This window comes from Monodon monoceros, unplaced genomic scaffold, assembly GCF_005190385.1.
Source record: "Monodon monoceros isolate NGI ecotype Baffin Bay Population unplaced genomic scaffold, NGI_Narwhal_1 Super_Scaffold_10, whole genome shotgun sequence".
Lineage (NCBI taxonomy): Eukaryota > Metazoa > Chordata > Mammalia > Artiodactyla > Monodontidae > Monodon > Monodon monoceros.
This window is the reverse complement of record NW_021703766.1, coordinates 23,916,319-23,936,250: the sequence shown is the minus strand read 5'-3', so window position 1 is coordinate 23,936,250 and position 19,932 is coordinate 23,916,319. Positions and strand designations below refer to the sequence as shown.

At 35.9% G+C, this 19,932-nt stretch overlaps 1 protein-coding gene across 5 annotated transcripts in view; it reads right to left on the bottom strand.

The window, feature by feature from the left end:
• Positions 1–650: 650 nt before the first annotated feature.
• The window catches only part of CDH8 (cadherin 8), a 380,574-nt gene continuing 361,292 nt past the window's right edge, over positions 651–19,932 (bottom strand). Inside the window, exons 10-12 of one of the 5 annotated variants that reach the window (XM_029203559.1) lie at positions 8,751–9,002; positions 7,099–7,324; positions 651–756 (exon numbers count right to left, since the gene is read on the bottom strand). In XM_029203559.1, the coding sequence (XP_029059392.1) occupies positions 651–756; positions 7,099–7,324; positions 8,751–9,002 (584 nt within the window). Of the gene's footprint in view, positions 757–6,166; positions 6,190–6,559; positions 7,325–8,750; positions 9,003–19,932 lie in introns of those variants that run through there. The other 4 variants (XM_029203577.1, XM_029203542.1, XM_029203552.1 and 1 more) reach the window with 4 other exon arrangements.

Genomic DNA, 19,932 nt, shown 5'->3' with positions numbered 1-19,932 from the left:
CTTTTCAAGTACCTGGACCTAGCCTGACCTTACTTACTGATGCTCCCAGTGTACTGACCTGCTCCGTCCAAGACTCACTATGACATAGTCTCTAGCAGTACAGTGTGCCTTGGCAGGGTTAGATATTATTTCTCTGAACTTTTGTAGAACTGTCTATTTACCTTTTCCACAGCATAGACAAATCTAATGTTTTATTATTTATTTGTTTCTATAATTGATCCAATCCGACTCCGTGTCTTAGAAAGGCAAGGCAAATGGTTTATGATTATAGAATCTAGCACATATTTGTAAAAAATTTAGAAAGATTCTTTTTTTTTTAAGTTTATTTGCAATATCGTTATTTGTAGCTCTGTCCTTGGGCTTAGATAGTCCATTCACTCATGAGACAATTAGACTTGACAAATGTGTAATAATTCTCAAACTTTAGAGGTTGAATTAAAGAAAACCTAGAAAATAACATTGGGTGAAGTGACAATGAGTGAATGCACATATTTGGGAGAGAGAAGGATCCCAGTAACTCCTGTTGTGTTCAGTTAGACCGTAGCTGTTAAACCCCAGCTGATTTTTATGAGGAGTTACAGAGTGGCCCTGGATATCTTTGCATGAACAGAGGAGATCTGAAGGAATTAAAATTTACCTTCAGTGATCTTTCATTTTCTTTTCTTGTCTGAGTCTCTGGGTTCATTGAAGCCTTTGTTTTCTACCATTTTCCTTCTCAGACAGCATCCTGTGCTATTCCTTATAACAACCCTTCTTCTGTCATCTGTGGATAATAATAGAGGTACCTATGATCTATTAATAAAGATACTTGCAAGAGATAATACTTACACTCAAGATGTGTGTCAGATGATGGCAGGTAACTCAAGTTGGGGGAAGAGAGAACCAAATACCAACTCCTCCAGCAAATGCCTACCTGCCTTGCAACCCAGATGAAACTTCTATAAATAAAAGAGGGGGGAGCATGCACACAAAAACACTTACAACTTCACAGTCCTAGCAATGAACTAGAAGACCAGAGTTTGATTCCTGCCTCTTTCACTTATTAGAAGTGTAATTTAACCATGAAAAATCCCTTAAGACATCTCTGAACCTCATTTTTCTCATCCCCAAAACATGCCTCAATTTAGGCAAACCTAGAGTTCCTATGAGCACTCACTTTCCAGATCTTTCTGAATGTCCATAAAAATGTCATTAATCTATAAATGTGATCTTTTGATAATTTCCTCCTCTTAGTGTTGGGTGTTTGAAAAGCTGTGATTACTGTTGCTTCAGTTCTCATCTTATTTTAAAACTTCTCCATGAAGACTTCCCATTTAGAGTCACTTTCTTCCTCCTCAGTTCTTCCATATCACTGTATGTAACTTAGTTTCTCTTTCTTATCATTACGAGCCTCACATGATAATTACAGAAAATGTTGTTTAGTCGAAAGTCATGGGCTTTAATGTCAGACCAACCTAAGTTTAAACCTTGACGCAAATAACAGGTGACAAGACCATAGAAAAATAATGTTTTGACAATTAGCTTAGATGAGATTCATTAGCTCAAATTTATAAATAAAAGAGGTATGTTTGGAGATGCTATCTCATCATCTTATGTAATCTTTCCATATCAACTACATAACCCGATTGTTGAGCAGGGTGATGGCTCAATATTTGTAGGAGACACAATTCTCTTATAGATAGACCATCAAGTCAGGGGGATTTTAAGTGGCATGACCCCCATACTACTAGGACTGCGTGGAAAATACTGGGACTAGAATATCTTTAATGTCAAGAGTATATCATTTAAACAATAACAACAAAAAGTATACCAGGTGATATATAAATGTGTGTTGACTAAGAAAATAATGAAAATAAACGTCTACTTTACTCATAGAATTTCTGTCTTCTACAATCGTCATAAACAGCAATAACAGCAATGACAACAATACATGCAACATGGTCTGGCCAGCTGAGTAACTTTGCAAAGAAGCTTTGTATAGCAAAAATTTTAAAAAGTACTGGAATAGAGGAAAATAAAAATACGTTGAAAACTATATTCCTTGCAAAATACAATCTACAATTATTGTCTCTACAGAACAATATTTAAAGAAATCGAATCCAGCTTTACAATGTTATGCATTTCATTCTAATTTCAGGTATTGCGAGTCATTATTTCATTCTTAAATAAAAACCGGCATTTAAAATCCTTTACCTTCAATCCAGTTTCTTTCAAAGTTAGATTCAGAAAAACAAAAAGCCACCATTCCAGGTTTTTGGTAGCGTGTGATTGGGAGATGAAAAATTGCAAATATAAATTTATTTCTAAAACCTTGAGTGTGTGTATATAAATATATATGTGTATATAAATATATATGTGTATATATAGTCTTTTCAGTGTTGATATTCATGTTTAAATTGTGAATTTATATCACTTTTATAGTGATGCCCACCGTTACTTTATTTTTTGACTGACAGTGATGGGATTTCAGTCATGCTCAGCCCTTCCAACAGTGCCAGTGATGGGATTTTTTGAAATCTTATTACTGGTTGCACTGCCCTGATCTCAGATGGAACTTTCAATCAAAAAGGCAATCAGTAGGTTATACATTCGTGAGATTCCCTGCAAAGCCAGTGATCGCATAATACAACTTGTTGGAAAGGCCTGCTTGCCTCCTGTCTTATGTGGCTATAAAGAGTAATTGGCTACTTAGCTCTCAGCACCTGCTTTTCCTTCTCCAGAATTCAGCATAGCCCAGAACTCTGTTGGGTCTCAGTGTGGAATCTTGCTGCTCCTAGGAGATTTCCAAGTCTCATGCAGAGACTTGTCTTACGTTAAGCATCTGATAAAGCAAAAAACTCTCCCAAAGACACACTTGGCTCTTTCTCAGCATTCTTGTTTCACTGGTGATGCCAGTGAATCTAAGTTTTATTTTATATACATACAAACACTTACCCACACATTTCTCCAAAACACTTTTACTGTAAAGTCCATATTCTAGAAATCACAATTCTGCGTGGCAAGGCTAAACTTGAATTTAATTTCTAGCATATTTTAATCATCCTATTATAAACTATTTTTAATCTTATTACTGTACTCATAAAAGATTATTATAAAGAATGGCTTCAGTACTCCTTAGTATACATATGTGGATGTTTAAAAGACATTTTTGTAATTTGATTTGTTCAAATAGTGAACAGGGGTGAGGCTGGATTGATCCCATGTGGTGTCCAGTCACCCAGGGATGCATTAGTTCCCCAGACAGGGACCTTGAATTGTGAAGTAGGCAGAGGGAGATAATTTTGTCTCACTTGGTTCCAACTCACTGGTTCTTCTCCATTAGGCAGAGAACCCTTGGGCAGGGATAAGTTTCAAGAATGAAAAAAGACTGATGCTTGGGACACAATAAAGACCTACAGACACATTAAAATGCCTATGGACTGAATGAGCATTTCTTTTGCCAAATAACCACACATGTAATATGTAAGACATATGTCAGTATTGCTGCGACAGAAAACAATGCACAGAGACAAAAATAGTCACTTTAATAAAGTTAAAGAATGCATTATTTAAAGAGCTGTGTATGGCATACTCAAATCCTGAAAGTTTAGGAACCCCATCAACCTCTTTTGGTTCAGGAAATTTTAGCAACTCTATTGCCAAAGTAAAAAGTACTTGAAGTCAAGGTAGGGGTATGTGTGTGAGAGTGTGTGTGTATATTCCTCAGATCTTTATTAAATTCAGGGTACTCTAAAAGTATAGTTCATCCCTGTATGAACATGGTATCATTTACTTGATTCCATATTAAAAAAAACCTTAAATGGGCTATTAAGCACAGTCAGCATGATGGTGACAAAGAAAATCAACAAGAAAACCACACTTTCATTCTCTCTTTCTGGGCAAAGTAAATTTTGAGATAAGATTGGACAACTGGTATACCAGATATTATCTCCTGCCCTTGAAAATCACCATATGAAGATTATTTTATTGATTGCCAAGATTGGAAGATACGGATTTCATACTCCTGAAAGCTAGTGTAATTTTTGTTAGACATGTTTATATGTCTCTAACCTATGCCATTTCACTGAAAGGTACACTAGAAATGAGTCTGGTATGCAAGAGATAAGTGAAGTAATAATCTCGCCTTGGTTTAGAATGTGAGATAGTCAGAATATTAGTATTGGTTACTACTAAAACTACCATTAATAATCTGCATTCACCAAGTATTTGCTTTAGTCACTGTGCCAAGTCCTGGTGTATTTTAAAGTCAATTTGGGCCATCATTTTGACTTCATTGAAAAGTGTTCAATAGCCATGATGATAAGCACTAAAGACGAACTATTCTCAGGCAAGAGAAACTCAATAAGGTGTCAGTTAAGTCACTGAGCACTGGGTAGTTGTAAATTCTAAGTATAATAGTCGAACTTCATAAAAATCACAGTGGAGTCAGCCTCCAGAAGTTGGTGCCTTTGGTTTTCTAGCCAAAGCCATACTTTTCTCAGGCAGCCCCAAGCCAATGACTGAGATGGCAGGGCAACTGGAGTCTATTTTTTTTCTTTTTTAATATTTATTTATTTTTGGCTGCATCAGGTCTTAGTTTTGGCCCACGGGATCTTTCATTGAGGCCCACGGGCTCTTTAGTTGGGGCACACGGGCTTAGTTGCCCCGCGGCATGTGGGATCTTAGTTCCCTGACCTGGGATCAAACCCATGCCCCCTGCATTGGAAGGTGGACTCTCAATCACTGGACCACCAGGGAAGTACCTAGAGTCTGTTTTTTCCCAATGAGAGACTCCTTTAACAGGATTCCATTAAAATCCCTGATTTGCCTTGCAAAGATTTGTCAGGTCTGCTTTGCAGTCTAAGGCTCTCTTGTCAAATCCTGCTTCCTAATCTCTCTGCTTTTACAAGTTTTAAAATCTGCATTCCTGTATGAAAACTTTCCCTGCTCAATCCTGTTTCCTTTCTCTTTTATCTTTTACTCCTAACTCTGATTTAGCGTTTGCTTCCAGGAGGACCCAACTGGCACAGCTGGACTAGCCTTTACATACACTGTGTTTCTTTAATGTCCCTGTTGGTATCTTGCTGTGTGATCATTGCCAAACCATTTCTCATTTCTGGTTCTCTATAATGAAGACTCTTACAAATAAAAGTGATCCTTATGATAATTTAGTTGAACGTTCTAGAATTCTAATTAGAGTTGATGACTCTGTTAATTGATCTTCATCTGATGGGAAAAAAAAGTGATGACAACAAAGGTATTTATAAAAATATATTTCACAAAGTAGGAAACAATACAGGAGTTTCTCTGAATACAATACATGGAGTAAATAAACAATATTGCATTAAAGCAAAGTAGAAAATTAAAATGATCTGCATGTAGTACTTGAGTTTTATCATACATTTTCTACTCCTAAATGGCAGGTTTGCATTAAAAATTGAATATGCTCACATCTTCTAGTGCTGTTCTCTTTTGGAGTCTAAGACATTCTGTGCATCACCATGAAGATCAGGGAGAGAAGTGCTAAAAACAGAAGCAGTAAAATTATGTACAAATCAGTTCCTGCTCTAAAACTGTGGAGGCAACTTGAAGCATGTTTATTGGGCAGGGCATTATGTAGGCATCTAAAAGTCTAGAGTTTAAATATTCACATGAATCAGTATACTTTCAGATGTTTGTGCTTGTAGTAAAAACACCAAATACTAGGCTTATGAACAAAATAGAAAACAGTCCAAAAGTTTCTCTGGGAAAATGCTGTTCCTGCCATCACCAGTCACAATAACACTTTCTACTCTAAAGAGACTATTAGCTTCCCTTTTGATAATATTGCCTGCCATACTCATCTCATCAAAATGTACATGTATTAAACATTCATTGTATATATATTTATATAAAACAATCTAAAGTATTATTAATGGATATAATTTAGGTTTTTTTTCATATAGTCCCTTAATCTATAGATTACCAACCTTAATAAATAAAAGCATTAATGGACATCAATAAAATATTTATTTCGAGGATTAAACAAATAAATTCACGCGCTAGCAATAAAATCATCTGTCTCTTATGTAGTCCACTGTGTGACACAGTTTATCTTTGTGTCCTTGTGGGAGAAGATGAACCGGGGGGAATGAGTAATCCTGCTTCCAGAGAACAAGCCTGTTTGAATGGGATTTCTCTCCTCCCACTATTGAGTTGGCAGTCCCCACCCTGGAATGGATTACAAACATGTGAATATTTTAAGGCTCGACACAATATTTAAAGATGCTATTCAGTCTCTGATGAATGGGGCCAACAATTATGTACAAGGTGTGGTCACCGTACCATATAATCTAGGAGGCCTCCCAAAGCTCCAAAAAGTCAGAGTGTACAGCAGACCAAGTATTGCTTTATCATTTGTGGCGGGATCCTTATTGGTGAAGGGGAAAAAAACCATTTGCATTTATAAAAATCCTTGCAGAAGACACATATCAGTAGCAAATTTCTTGCAGGTCCATTTTTCTAAGAAAGCACCTTTTTAAGTTTGATTTTTTCCTCTTTTTAAACCATTTCTCTAAGGACGAGCCAGGATCCCAATCTTTGTGGTGGTCAGGTAAATATCAAATATCCAAAGACTTCTAGACACTCCACATACTTTAATTCACACTCCACAAGATTTATAACCTCCTAACACATACTTCTTTATTTTTATTATTACTTTTTTGGTTCAACATTAAAATGTAGCTGAGTTTATAGATGATTGGTGCTAAACTTGCCTCTAAAACAAATTGCCACATTGGTTGTATCTAAGGGGAGTGACCCTAGAATATTACAGAATGCTCAGTTCCCACTGATTTATTCATAATCCACTGTCAAGTTTCTTTGTCACTTTCACCGACAGAGTAGAGTTCACCCAGTCTCTTAAAGCGGGGACCCCAGTCACTGAGGTAGTCAAAATTCTGATCTGAGTCTGAGGTGGTGGACTCCAGGGAGCTGAGGGAGCCGGCCACAGACCCTCGGCCTTCATAGCCATAAATCTGAATGGAGTCATACGGTGGGGCTGTGGGGTCGTTATCTGCCTCGTGTAGCCGCACATTTATAAATTCATCCACATCCACACCGCTCGGAACTGGAGCAAGCCCTTGCCTTGGCATAAATTGCAAATCTGGTTTAATATCTTTACGGGGTAAAAATCCATTAATTCCATCTGGGTTTTGTAAAGTTGCAATGTCAAAAGCCTCCGTGTCTTCTTCCCCTCCTCCTTCGTCATCGTAGCGAATGATGTTTTCTCGCACATCTTCATCATCTTTGATAATTAAAGGCTCGTTTTTATGTCGCCGCAGAGTCACAAACAGCACCACGATGACTACAGGAAAAACACAAAATAGCGATTAGTCAGACTCAGGTATAATTTCACAAGCAACGCATCGTGTATGTTAAGAGAGAGGGGCGCTATTTAAAAACTTACTGAGCACGTACCTTTCATGCATTCACTTGGGAATTAAGTGAAATACCTTTCTGAAGTATGAGCACTGAATTTTGAGTGAATACTATTCCAGGTTGCTTCTGTTTATTAAATGGTGATGAAGAAGCTGGGTTAAAAGCACAAGTTTGCATCTATTTATGGTGAAAGCTACATTTAATACCGTTAGGAGCTCTAGAGTGAACGGCCCAAAAAGGGAAACAGCACCAATAGCATAACTAACTTGCTGTGTGTCTTGGGCAGTTTGTTCAATACTTTTTGGCTCCATGACCCTCTTCTATAAAGAAAAAGGAGCTGAATAGATCATATTCAGTACATTTTGTGTTTTTTAAAAATCAGTCCTTCAAGACTCTTTCAAATAAAATAATGTCCATTCACAGATGAAATGATATATTAAGGTGAATGTCAACTTTGCATGGGCAACTTCTTCTCTTGTATGAAAGCTAGCACTCCACTATCTGGTAAGGTAGGACTACGGGTCGGGGAAGGGAGAGGAACACATAAAAAACTAGCCAGATCAGCCACACCAAACTTGGGCTAATGACATTAAAAAAATGTGGCAGGAAACGATGATCAACTCAGGGTACTGGGTGAACAGAACAGATGTAACCAGGAAGGTAAAAACTGACATAACCTTCATCTAAGGGCAGGATAAGATATAACTTTCCTTTTGTGTGTCTTCCTACTGTCTAATCTCATTTTTATAATTGGATTTTTTAGTAGAAAAGTTACAAAAACTTTTTCTTATTTTGCAATCTTCATCTAAATTTGATTGTAGTATCAAGAAAAATATCTGAGAAACAATGCAATTTTGAAGAAAATGTATTTTTTGTTTGCTTGGGGTTTTTTTGTTTGGTTTTATCTTGCCAAATTTTGTGATTGGATGGACTCAGTAACCCAATCTATACATTGTTTAGATAAAAGAGTATTTTGGACATATGTTTGCCCCCATTGAAGTAAACTGGCGTGTATCAGAAGATCTGGAGGCCTTCTAATGTAATAGTTGCTGTTGTAACCACATAAAGGTCCATCCCCACTTCCACCACCATTATGCTTAGTCTTTTCGCCAGTGATGGGATTAAAAAAGGCACTGAATAGTTCTCTCCAATTGAATATTTACTATTACAATTCTTTTTTTTTTCCCTTCTCTTAGTGACCTCAAAGCTTGGAGAAGTATATACAAAGGAATTTTTCTTCCAAAGAATGCTAATTAGGGTTTTCTAGGCTGGGTTAGGGTTTTCTGTCCTTCTTTACAGTCATTTATGAACCAGAAAAATGGTGACCATTCGGCTATGAAGAAAATACATACCTAGCAGCAAAATGATGCATGCTAATATGGCAATTAAGGCGCCCATACTGAGTCCAATCGGAAGTACATAAGCTTCAACATTACAAGACTGGACAACACCATCACTGCTGCAGCCACAGACCCGGATGGTCAGGGTACTGGTGCTGCTCAGAGGAGGATTCCCGCTATCACTGATTATGATTGGTAAAAGATAGACTTCTTGCTTCTGGCGGTTGAATCCATTATGCTTTGCCAAAATGCTGAGGGAATTATCTGGAAAAAGTGAAAATTACAATAGTTTGCATCATTTCAAAACGGCTGCCCAAACAACACTTGTTTTTCTAGTTCATAAATCCTCTGCAAGCCTCAAGACAATCCCAACTCCACTGAACCACTCCAGCTCTCTCCCTCTCCCCTTTCCCACTTTCCCAGTTGGCATGGACCAAAACATCCACACCCTAACAGGTTCAGTGAGCTTGGTCTAGGATAAACTAATGGAGTTTTACCACCACCTTGTAAATGCAAAAGATTTCTTTTACAAAAATGATCTTCAAGTGTCCTTTTAGAAGACACAAATTACCCCAAGTCCCCATAAATAAGTTTAATGTTCTCTCATTTGTCCTGATAATGCAAACGTGACAGAATTTCATCACATTTGAAAGTCATGTTTGAGAAGCTTTGTGTTAAAAGTAGACTATATGACAGTATGGCATACAAAACAATGCATTTGACTCTCACAGATACCTAAAAACACTTACTCATGCTCTAGAGCATTTTACACTAACACATAACAAAAGTCCCATTTACTGCCAATTGGAGGAGATATGCCACATATTTTAAAATTCTGCAGAGAAGACCTCTAGTGGTTACACAAGTAAGAATTAAGTGATGAAAAGTCATAGGAGCAGGTGGTCCATTTTTAATGTATTAATTAATCATATGGAAATGTATATTGGTTATCTGGAGCAACACTTAAGGACATTTAAGCAATACTTAATGGCATACTTCAGCTCGATGTAGAACTGGCCAGTGAGAAGTGATTGGTCCCGTGGTAGCGCTGTTGTTCTCAAAATTTCACCCCCAAAATGAACTCTTTATTGTCACTCATCCCTATCTCATGAACTATAGCTATATATGTGTGCATATATGTATATATATATAAATTATTAATCTATTTTCTCATTTTGATTAATGAAAGACATAGGTCTATTCAACATGGGAACACTGATTATTTCACACTGATATTCCAGCCAAAAGCAAATAAACATAACTTTGGTTAATGTGTGCAGTACAATTTGGGCAAAATGATTATTTCAGTTGGGATTTTTTTCAAATATTGGCAAGTTTGCAGACCCCAGAACTCTTGTCTACCTCGTTGTTGCATATTAAGGCAGGCATTCCAAACCATTGCTGTCCAGTTCCTGGTCATCAGTGTCCTACTGGTTTCCAGAATACACAAATACATGAATAGATATTCCACTCAAGTGATTTTAAGTAAATGTGTTAAATCTTCTGAACCATATAGTACTATACCAGAATTCAAAAAAAAGTGACATTCCCTAAAATAAATGTATAAATTATATTTGTTTTTGCTTTAAGATATATGTGGACCTACAATGCCTTGCTAGTAAGCAGTTAAAGAGAAAAGAAAAAGAAACTCTGAGTTAACTTTTTTTTTCTAAATGATTGCTGGTTGTGCCTCATTATTTAGTAATTTGAAGGGTGAAAAGAAGTCTCTAGTGGAAGTAAGCAGTGGTATTCCAAATGATCTAGTCATCTTTATTTCCATGACATAGAAGGAAATAGCACTAAGCTAAAAGCAGGAGAACACCATCTCAAAAAAGATACAGAATATATAGCTGTGTTACATTTCCAGAAAGTGTGTGACAAGACTGAATACAGTTAAAATTAGTACAAGCAACATTTGTGGGTGATTTCGTATACCATAGTTCAAAACAGAAGATGGGAATTGTTCTTCAAGATGCAATTAATAAAATTACAACGAGGCTTTTGTCTTTCTGTGGTCAACATTATTTATATGAGAAACTATCTTTGCATATTCGCTCTTTAAAACGAACTATAATGATAATTTAGAAACTGCAGCAGGAGTATTACTCATTGCAGAACAAAACCATCTCCTTTATTACTTAGAAAAGCATTGATGGGTCTAAGACCAAACTCATACTCATTTTTTTACTACTCCTGGTATCTGTACGTGTTACTCCCTTTCTATATAAAGAAAATTATTGACTGAGTAAAGGGAGTCTATGAGTCATTTTTGCTAAAATTTACCTGCTACTTCCAGGCAAAGTCAATTCCCTATTTGCCTATTAATTTTTTACCATATTTTTGATTGGAACTTGCATTTATTAATTATTTAGTTATTTCATTAGGCCAAATTGAATTGTCATTATTTTAACACTCAAAAAAACATTGAATATTAGCAGTTTCACACACTTCAAATTCATGTATTTGAAATACATGTTTCTTTCAATCTACGTGTTGCAAATATCTTTAACAAAGTTCTGGTTTGTTTCTTTAAAACATATGCCTTTTCATTTTATTAAAATTTTAATCTCAATGTAGTCAATTTTATCCATCTCTTTAATGATTAGTCATTTAGCCTTATTTTTTAAATTATTAATTATATAAAAATTAGTTCTCATAATGTTACCTTTCACATTTAAACAATTGTATGGAATTGGTTTTTTCTGTACTGATTATTGATTTTTCCAAGGTTAATTATAGAGTAACTTATCCCTTACCCACTGATCTTCAATTCTCAGTCTCTCACAAATCAAATTTTTTTGCATCTTCATCCTTTTAGGCTCTCTATCATGTTCCAATGCTCTGTTTTTCTAATCCTGCATCAATACCATGCTTTTTATGTATGAAAAATTTGTAATAAATCTCGATGTTTGTTAGGGTATTTTCCCCTGTCGTGTTCTTCTTTAGGAATATTTCAGCTATACTTGTTCATTTGCTAATCTCTGACAAATATAGAAGAGATTATCAAGTTCCGTGAAAATTCCTATAAGAGTTTTAGTAGAAATTATATTAAGATGTAAATAAACTGAGAGAACTGACAGCTTTATTATGTTTAGTCTTCTATACCAATATCGTGGTTTCTTTATTTTCTTTAATATATGTTAAAACGTTTTTATTTTAGCTACAAGAGATTTTCACATATTTTTTACACTTATTATTAGTACTGCATGTACTTTGTTTCTTTAGTAAATATTACCTTTCTAAAATTATATTTTCATCTCATTGTTCATCTGATTGTTTTATGCATTGATTTTAATTCTAGTAAACTTCTAAACCTTTTTTTTACTTATAAAAATTTATCTCAACACAGAGATATGTGTGAGGAGCATGATAATATGAGGAACTCCATGGAATTGCTTCCCAGTGGAACTGGGGAGAATTATAAAATAACATTTAAAAAAATTAGTGTCTCTGGAAATGGTCCTGGAGACAAGCAGCAAATGCAGAAATGTTTATTCAAGAAAATCTATTAGAGTCTGGTAGGAATGATGAGAATGTAGTTTGTCAACCAGAACCTAGTTCCTTCATCCCTTCTCTCAGCTCTGCGAGATGGAAACTCCACTCCAAACTGGTTCAGCCAAGAACACAGGGCTCCCCCCACCCCACCCCAGCTAGCAGTTGGAGGGCAAGGTGTTGCCAGTTCTCACCCTGCTCCTAGCTACCTATTGATCAACTAAATTCTGAATCGGTATGGCCAAGAAGAGGGGCTCCTTTCTTCTTCACAGCCTATACTTGTGCAACAGAGGCTGTACCTTGGCAAGGCTTCACAGGGAATACAGGGCCGCAATTGTGCCCTGTAAAGCAGTGGTTTCACACTGGGAGAGCCAAGCCCAAAAGACTTGAGGCTGCTGTTCCCTTGCATCAAGTGCCCAGCTCCTAAAGTAGAGGCGTCACTCGGAGAAACCCAGCATAGTCTCCAATTCAGCTCCAAAGCCAGTGGCTCAAAGTTTTGCCTCAGTGGAGAAGCAAAGAACCCAGGAAAGAGAGGCAGAGGAGCCTGCCAGGTTCAGAACAAATCTGAAACACTTGCCAAGGGAAATACCCTTTTGAAGGAGCCCAAATTGGGTTGGATTAGTCTGTAGAACAATTTAGGGCCCCAAATTAAAAACAATACAGAAATCATCTGGCAATCAGTGGAGTTTAGCAACTTGGGTGTAGTCAGGGAAAGAGACAGTAAACCCTGCCAAAACCACTGCCATTCGAGGGTGACTGTGGGCATACCCAAGGCTGGGATCCCCTGAAGTGAAACGTTAGAGGCTTAACACTGCAGAGGGGAAGTAGACTTTACTAAAGTAATCTAGCCGATCATTAAACAAATAAACAAGGAAATTAAAGTAACAGGCCTTCAGTAAAAAGTCAATATCAGATTTGCTATAATATATTCTCTAAAAACGTCCAGTCTTCAACAAAAGATTACAGGATATACAAAGAAACAAGAAGGCATGACCCATAAACTAGAGCAAAACAAAACAAAACAAAAAAGCAGGCAAAAGAAACTGTCCATGAGAGCAAACAGGTATCAGATTAACCAAAGACTTCTAAGGAGCCATTGTAAACATGTTCAGTGAACTACAGTAAACCTTTAAAGAAGGAAATGAAGGAGTGATAACAATGTCATATCATAGAGAATATCAAAAAAAGAACATAATGGAAGATGTGGAGTTGAAAAGTACAATAACTAAAATGATAAATTACCAACTCTAAATTTGAATTGGCAAAAGAAAGCATTAGTGAACTTGGAGATAGATCAATAGAAAATATGCAAGCTGAAGAAGAATATAGAGAAAAAAGAAAGAAGAAAAATGAAGAGAACCTCAGAAAGATGTGGGACATCATTAAGTGCACAAATATACCTGAAATGAAAATACTAGGAGACAAAGAAAGGAAAAGAAAAAATATGGCTGAAAACTTCAAAAAATTTTGGAAACATTAGTCTCCACATTCAGAAAGCTCAACAACCATCAGGAACGTAAACACAAAGAGACAGAAAAAAAAATGCTGAAAGCGAGAGAAAATTGACTCATCACTTCCAAGGGAACCCCAATAAGATTAACAACTAAATCTTTATAGAAATAATGGTCACCAGAAGGAAGAGGGCTAGCACATTCAGAATGCTCAAAGCAAAAACTTTCAACCAAGGATCACATATTCAGCAAAGCTATCTTTAAAAAAAATGAAATAGAGACATTCCCAGATTACAAAAAAACTGAGGGCATTTGTCACCAGCAGACATGTCTTAAAAGAAACAGGAAAGGAAGTTCTTCAGACTGAAAAGCAAATATCCCCAGATGGTAATTCAACTCCACATTAAAAACAAAGAGCATCAGGAAAAGTAATTATGTAGTTATCAAAGACAGTATAAATGCATAGTTTTTCTCTTTTCTTAACTTTTAAAAAGCAATTGTATAACACAATGCATACGTAATATATTATTGAGGATATAATAACTAGAAATTCAAAAGTAATGGTTTGGTATTCCAGTATTCTCCTTTCAGTAATGGATAAGAAAACTAGTCAGAAATAAATAGGGCAATAGAAGATTTGAACAACAGTATAAACCAAGTATACCTAACATATTTATACAACACTCTACCCAAATAGCAGAATAAATATTCTTCTCAAGTACACATGGAACATTCTGCAATGTATACTATAGGTTAGGCATAAACTAAATAATACAAAGTATTAATAATACAAAGTGCATTCTCTGACAGTAATAGAATGAAATTAGATATCAATAATGTAAAACATTTTGGGAAACTCATAAATATGTGGAAATTAAACAATGCATTCCTCAATAACCAATGATTCAATGAAGAAATCAAAAGGGAATTTTGAAAATGTGAGACAATGTAAGTGAAAATGCAGTCAATCATAAAGTCATGGATGCAGCTATAGCAGTGCTTAGAGAGATACTTATAGCTTTAAATGCCTGTATTAATTTGTTTTTCATCTTAACTATACTAACAAGAACCCCACATACAATTTTGAATATAAGAAGTTATGGTAGACACCTGTACCTTGTTCTTGATATTAAAAAAGAGAAAATAGCTTTTGACTTTGAACACTAAGATGATTGATGGTGTTTATTTGAAGACACTTTTTGTAAAAGTGCACTCTCTTTCTTTTTAATTTTTTCTTTGGTTTTATTTGTTTTACAATGATGCAAAGGGAAAAGGCAGTCATATCAAGGATAGTAACTTAGCTGTTCACTACCTCTAAACTTGGCTTCAATTGTATTATTGTGTTACTTAAAAATCTTCTTTCCAGTCCTTCATATGTGCATGCATTTCCATTTTATATCATCTTGTTTTCTCTACAACCTAACCTGTTCTGTCCTTATGGCTTCTTCCCTTACTTATTATATTTAGTGCATTTATTTATTTTTCTTTTTGAGCATACCCAATATAAGAGGATACTTGATAATGATTTACTAGAGAAAACACAGACATTTTCTAAAACTAAAAAATATATGAAACAAAAAGAGGAAATGACCATTGATTTTTTTGAAAAAATTAAATCTTTTGAATTTGAGTATATAATGACAGAATTTGACAAAAGATAGAAAGATATTGTGCCAAGATCTATTTAAGAAGAGAATGGACCAAAAGCATTTGGCATTCTCTAGGGTGGATGAATATCCAGGTCAATAGACTAATGTCCATGGATATGCTACCCATATAGTGCAGTTGAGTTGCACTGAGATAGGAACATATCATAACCTTATCACCTACTTCTCTGATATTCTCAGTAGGTGAAATATTTAAATATTTGTATTCCCTATTATTTTTCTCAGTTACGGATTTTCCTGTTTTCTCATCCTCCTGGAATGTTTTGCTTATGAGCCTTACAACAAGGAGGATGAATGACTCTATTTTAAAAACCTTGCTTCATACTCCACACCCATTTGTTTCTGTTTATGACCAACTGTTGAAGGAAAGATCATGAAGGGGAGTTAAAGTGGACAAATAGCACCAGGCATACTTCAAATGACGATATTCCTAAAGTAGTGGTTTGTTGCATTCCTTACTCCTTGTCTGAGTAATACAAGGTATATATCAAATAAATAGTAAAGAAAGGACCAGGTAAATAGTAGGTGCATGGGCTTGCTTGCTTTCAGATAGCACATTACAGTTACGCCATTATGCATGAAATTTCTTTCAGATTCTGACAACAGATTAATTTTGAATAAAAATAGTTACTTGTATTCTTAGTTTTGTCGTTTTGTTATTCCAGAGCATTTGTTGTAATTTTACTGGAAAGTGCTAGAGGCTGTTAACAAAGGCAGCCATTTTAAAATTAAGTGCTTAGAATTCTTATGCAACAGTTTTGACATTATAGATAATATTAAGACAAATAGATAATATTCAATAAAATGTGTGCATTATCTCACTAAACTCTAAGCCCCTTGAGGGAGACTAGCCTTAGTCACAGCTCTAGTCTCAGTCTTCAGCACAGGACTTGGCGCAGAACAACATTAGTTGTTGACAATTAGTTGTTGACATTAGTTGTTGACTAATGACAACATTAGTCACATCGTTTAACCTACTTTTATTTGGTCTTGCCACTCTTCTTTCTCTCTTTGTTCCAGCCCTCCTGGTCTTTTCTGAGTTAAGGATTTTCTGTCCTCAGGGCTTTCATATTTGCTCTTTTTTCTGTCTCATAATCTCTCTATCCCTCCTCAGCCCTAATTTGAATTATTAAAATTTATTCATTGTTTATGCCTGGGCTTAAATATTACTCCTTTGGGGAAATTTTCTTTTACTAGCTGTCCCCAATCTCCTCAGATAAATTAGTTATGTAATCTTCTAAAAACCTTTTTATTTTCATCAGAACACTTACCACAAAGAAATGATATCATAATGGGGATATCATAGACTCCGGGCATGCAGAAATAAACTAGGGAACTTCCAAGTAACAACTAACCAATTTATGATGCATAATGAATACTCAGCAAATATTTGCTGAATAAATGAAGAAGTAATCATTAGCCATATTTTGTGGGGCTCATATTTATTTCCGTTCATGTTACTTTGTCACGGGGGGTTATATGTAGTTCAAAATAAGTCAGTGAGAAAAATCAATTTCAGGCTGTTGGAAAGCATATATAGCCAGGGTCTTATATGGAATTTTAAAAGAAATATTGATGGTTTCCAAGTCTTTCCCTGGACATGCCTCATATCATGTAACATGAGCAATAAATTGAGGTTGCTTATATTTACGTAGAGAAGGCTCAGAGGGGAAGAAAAATTGCTCTAACATATCTTAAATACCATCATTTAAAGAGGTGCACATCAGAATTCTACTGAGGAGTCTAGGAGAAATTTCCTCTTTGATTCTTTTTTTTTTTTTTTTTTGGTATGCGGGCCTCTCACTGTTGTGGCCTCTCCCATTGCGGAGCACACAGGCTCCAGACACGCAGGCTCAGCGGCCATAGCTCACGGGCCCAGCCACTCCACGGCATGTGGGATCTTCCCGGACCAGGGCATGAACCTGTGTCCCCTGCATTGGCAGGCGGACTCTCAACCACTGCGCCACCAGTGAAGCCCTCCTCTTTGATTCTTGATATTCAGCCTTTGAATCATTTGGAGTTGGAAATCAAAGGATATTTTCTCATAGAACATTAATATCCTTATAAGAAAAGTTTCCTTTAGCAAATAAGTCAGTAAGTGTTTATTATAGACTGAAAGTTTGTGTAGCCCAATAATTCATATGTTTAAACCCTAACCCCCCCCCACACACACCCCCAGTGTGGCTATATTTGGTGATGGAGCTTCTAAGGAAGTAATTAAGGTTAAGGAAGTTTGTAAGGGTGGGGCCCTGATACTATAGAATTGGTGTCTATAGAATATAGAGACACCAGAGAGCTCTCTCTTTCTCCACCTGTGGGCAAACAAAGACGAGGTCTTACGGAGTGCACAGAGAGACGGAGACGGTGGCCACCTATAAGCAGCCAAAAGAAGAGGGTTCAGGATGAAACACATCTTGCCTACCCCTTGATCTTGGATTTCCTCACCTCTGGGACTGTAAGAAATAAAATTGTGTTGTTGAAGCCACCAGTCTGAAATATTTTGTTATAGCAACCTCAGCACACTAGATAGTGCTATGGTCACTTATTAATTCTATATGCATACTCCATGAAAAACTAAAAAGTCTATCTGAAGAGACAGGCGGTGCCTACCTGGATAATTCTTCAACTCTCTTTGTGTAATTTTCCCCACAGTCCTAAGTTCCTTGCTTCCTTCCTTCTTTCCTTCCTTCCTTCCTTCTTTCTATTTATTTTCTTTGGTCATTATTATTGCTGTTATTATTTAAATATCCCATGTTCTTTCCCCATTGTCTATTTTTTATTCCAGATAAAAGAAAGCAGGCAAATCTAAATTCTCTGTTTGTTTCAGTGTAGTTCATCTCTTGTTGTTGCCCTGATGCAGAAAGTTTACTTTGGTCTAGGTCCCATTTATTTGAAATCATGGAGTTATGGCTTTGTTTATCCTGTTACATGCAAGCAAAAGCAACAAGGAGCCAGAGTTAATCAAGGCACTTGCCAGACAAATGTTTATGACAAAGGAATAGATGAAAAGAAGATCAGTAGATATTATGCCTTTTTGAGAAATGTCTCCTGTCATTTGACTTGCAAATTTAATTCAAATTTTCTTGGTCAAATCAAATGGAATGAAAATGGCAAGAAGGCCAAAACCAAGGGAAAATGACACTCTGTTCAGTAGGTATGGACAAGAGATTTAATTAAGTTCTTATCATTGTGTTGTCTGTTACTTCTAAAAGCCTAGCAAGGCAATAAAGATACAAATCCATGGATTTCAGCATACTAGATAATATGCATATATAGTATCTCATATCTAGGAACATGAAGCAAAGATCATAACATCTACACTTCATTCATGTATTTTTACTCTAAACACTAAGTCTTGTTGGAAACAATCAGGCTATAATGAATTAATAAAAATTAAGACTCTGTGAAGCCAGTCTCCTCCAGTACCATTATAATTTCCTACATAATTCATTGAAAGTATACCAACATACTAAGTCTGCAACATGCAACTGGATATTCTGAGTCATCTAATTAGACCATTTGTCATTCTTTTCCCTTTTTTTTCCTCATTAGATAGTGCACCATGCCACCTGATGTCAGTAATCTCAATATTTATATGAATGTTGACTCATTACCAAATCTCCTAATATTTAATAATAAAGTATGTATATCTAGCCATAAATGTTGACCAAGGTTTACTTTGGCTTTAGAAAAACTGTCACTGTGAATTCTTTTAGAAGTTCCTAGACTAATACCAAAGTTAATGTTCAGCCAACATTTTACAGTTACATATAGAATAAATTAGTGCCTTTTTAACAGAAAAAAACTTATTCCACTATAACCATGTAGCACTACAATTCTATAAATATATGAAAGATTGACATTTTGCAGAGGAAATGTACAGAGAGTGGGCTATGCTTTTCACTTGACAAAAGTTAGTACTCATTAAAGTAATCTATGAAATTTAAGCATCTTCTAAAATTCTTTAAGAATCTACATATACTGTTCTTAAATGGCTAATATAAGAGGAAATTTTTCTTAGATCTTATGAAGATGGTGTTCAATGTAGTGGTCTGAATGGTGACCTCCAAAGAGACATGTATATGTCCTTTTCCTTGGAACCTATGAATGTTACCTTACTTGGAAAAGGGTCTTTGCAGATGTAATCAAATTAAAAATCTTGAGATGAAGAGTTCATCTGGGATTACCTGGTGGGTCCTAAATCCAGTAACATGTATCTTTAAAAGGAAGTCCAATAACATGTGTCCTTGTAAGAGTAAGTCAGAGAGAGATTTAACACAGAGAAGAAGGAGAGAGAATGTAACCACAAAGGCAGACATTGACATGATGTGGCCCCAGGCAATGGAATGCCTACAGCCAAAAGAAGCTGAAGGAGACGAAGAATGAATTCTCCTCTATGGTTTCTAAGAGGGAGTGTGGTCCTGCCAGTACCTTGATGTCAGACTTCTGGCCTCCAGACTGTGAGAATACATTTCCGTTGTTTTAAGCTTCCCTACCTGTGGTAATTTGTTATGGCAGCCCTAGGAAATTAATACAGTCAATAAATCTGATTAAATATTATTTACAGAAGCAAGGTAGGCATTC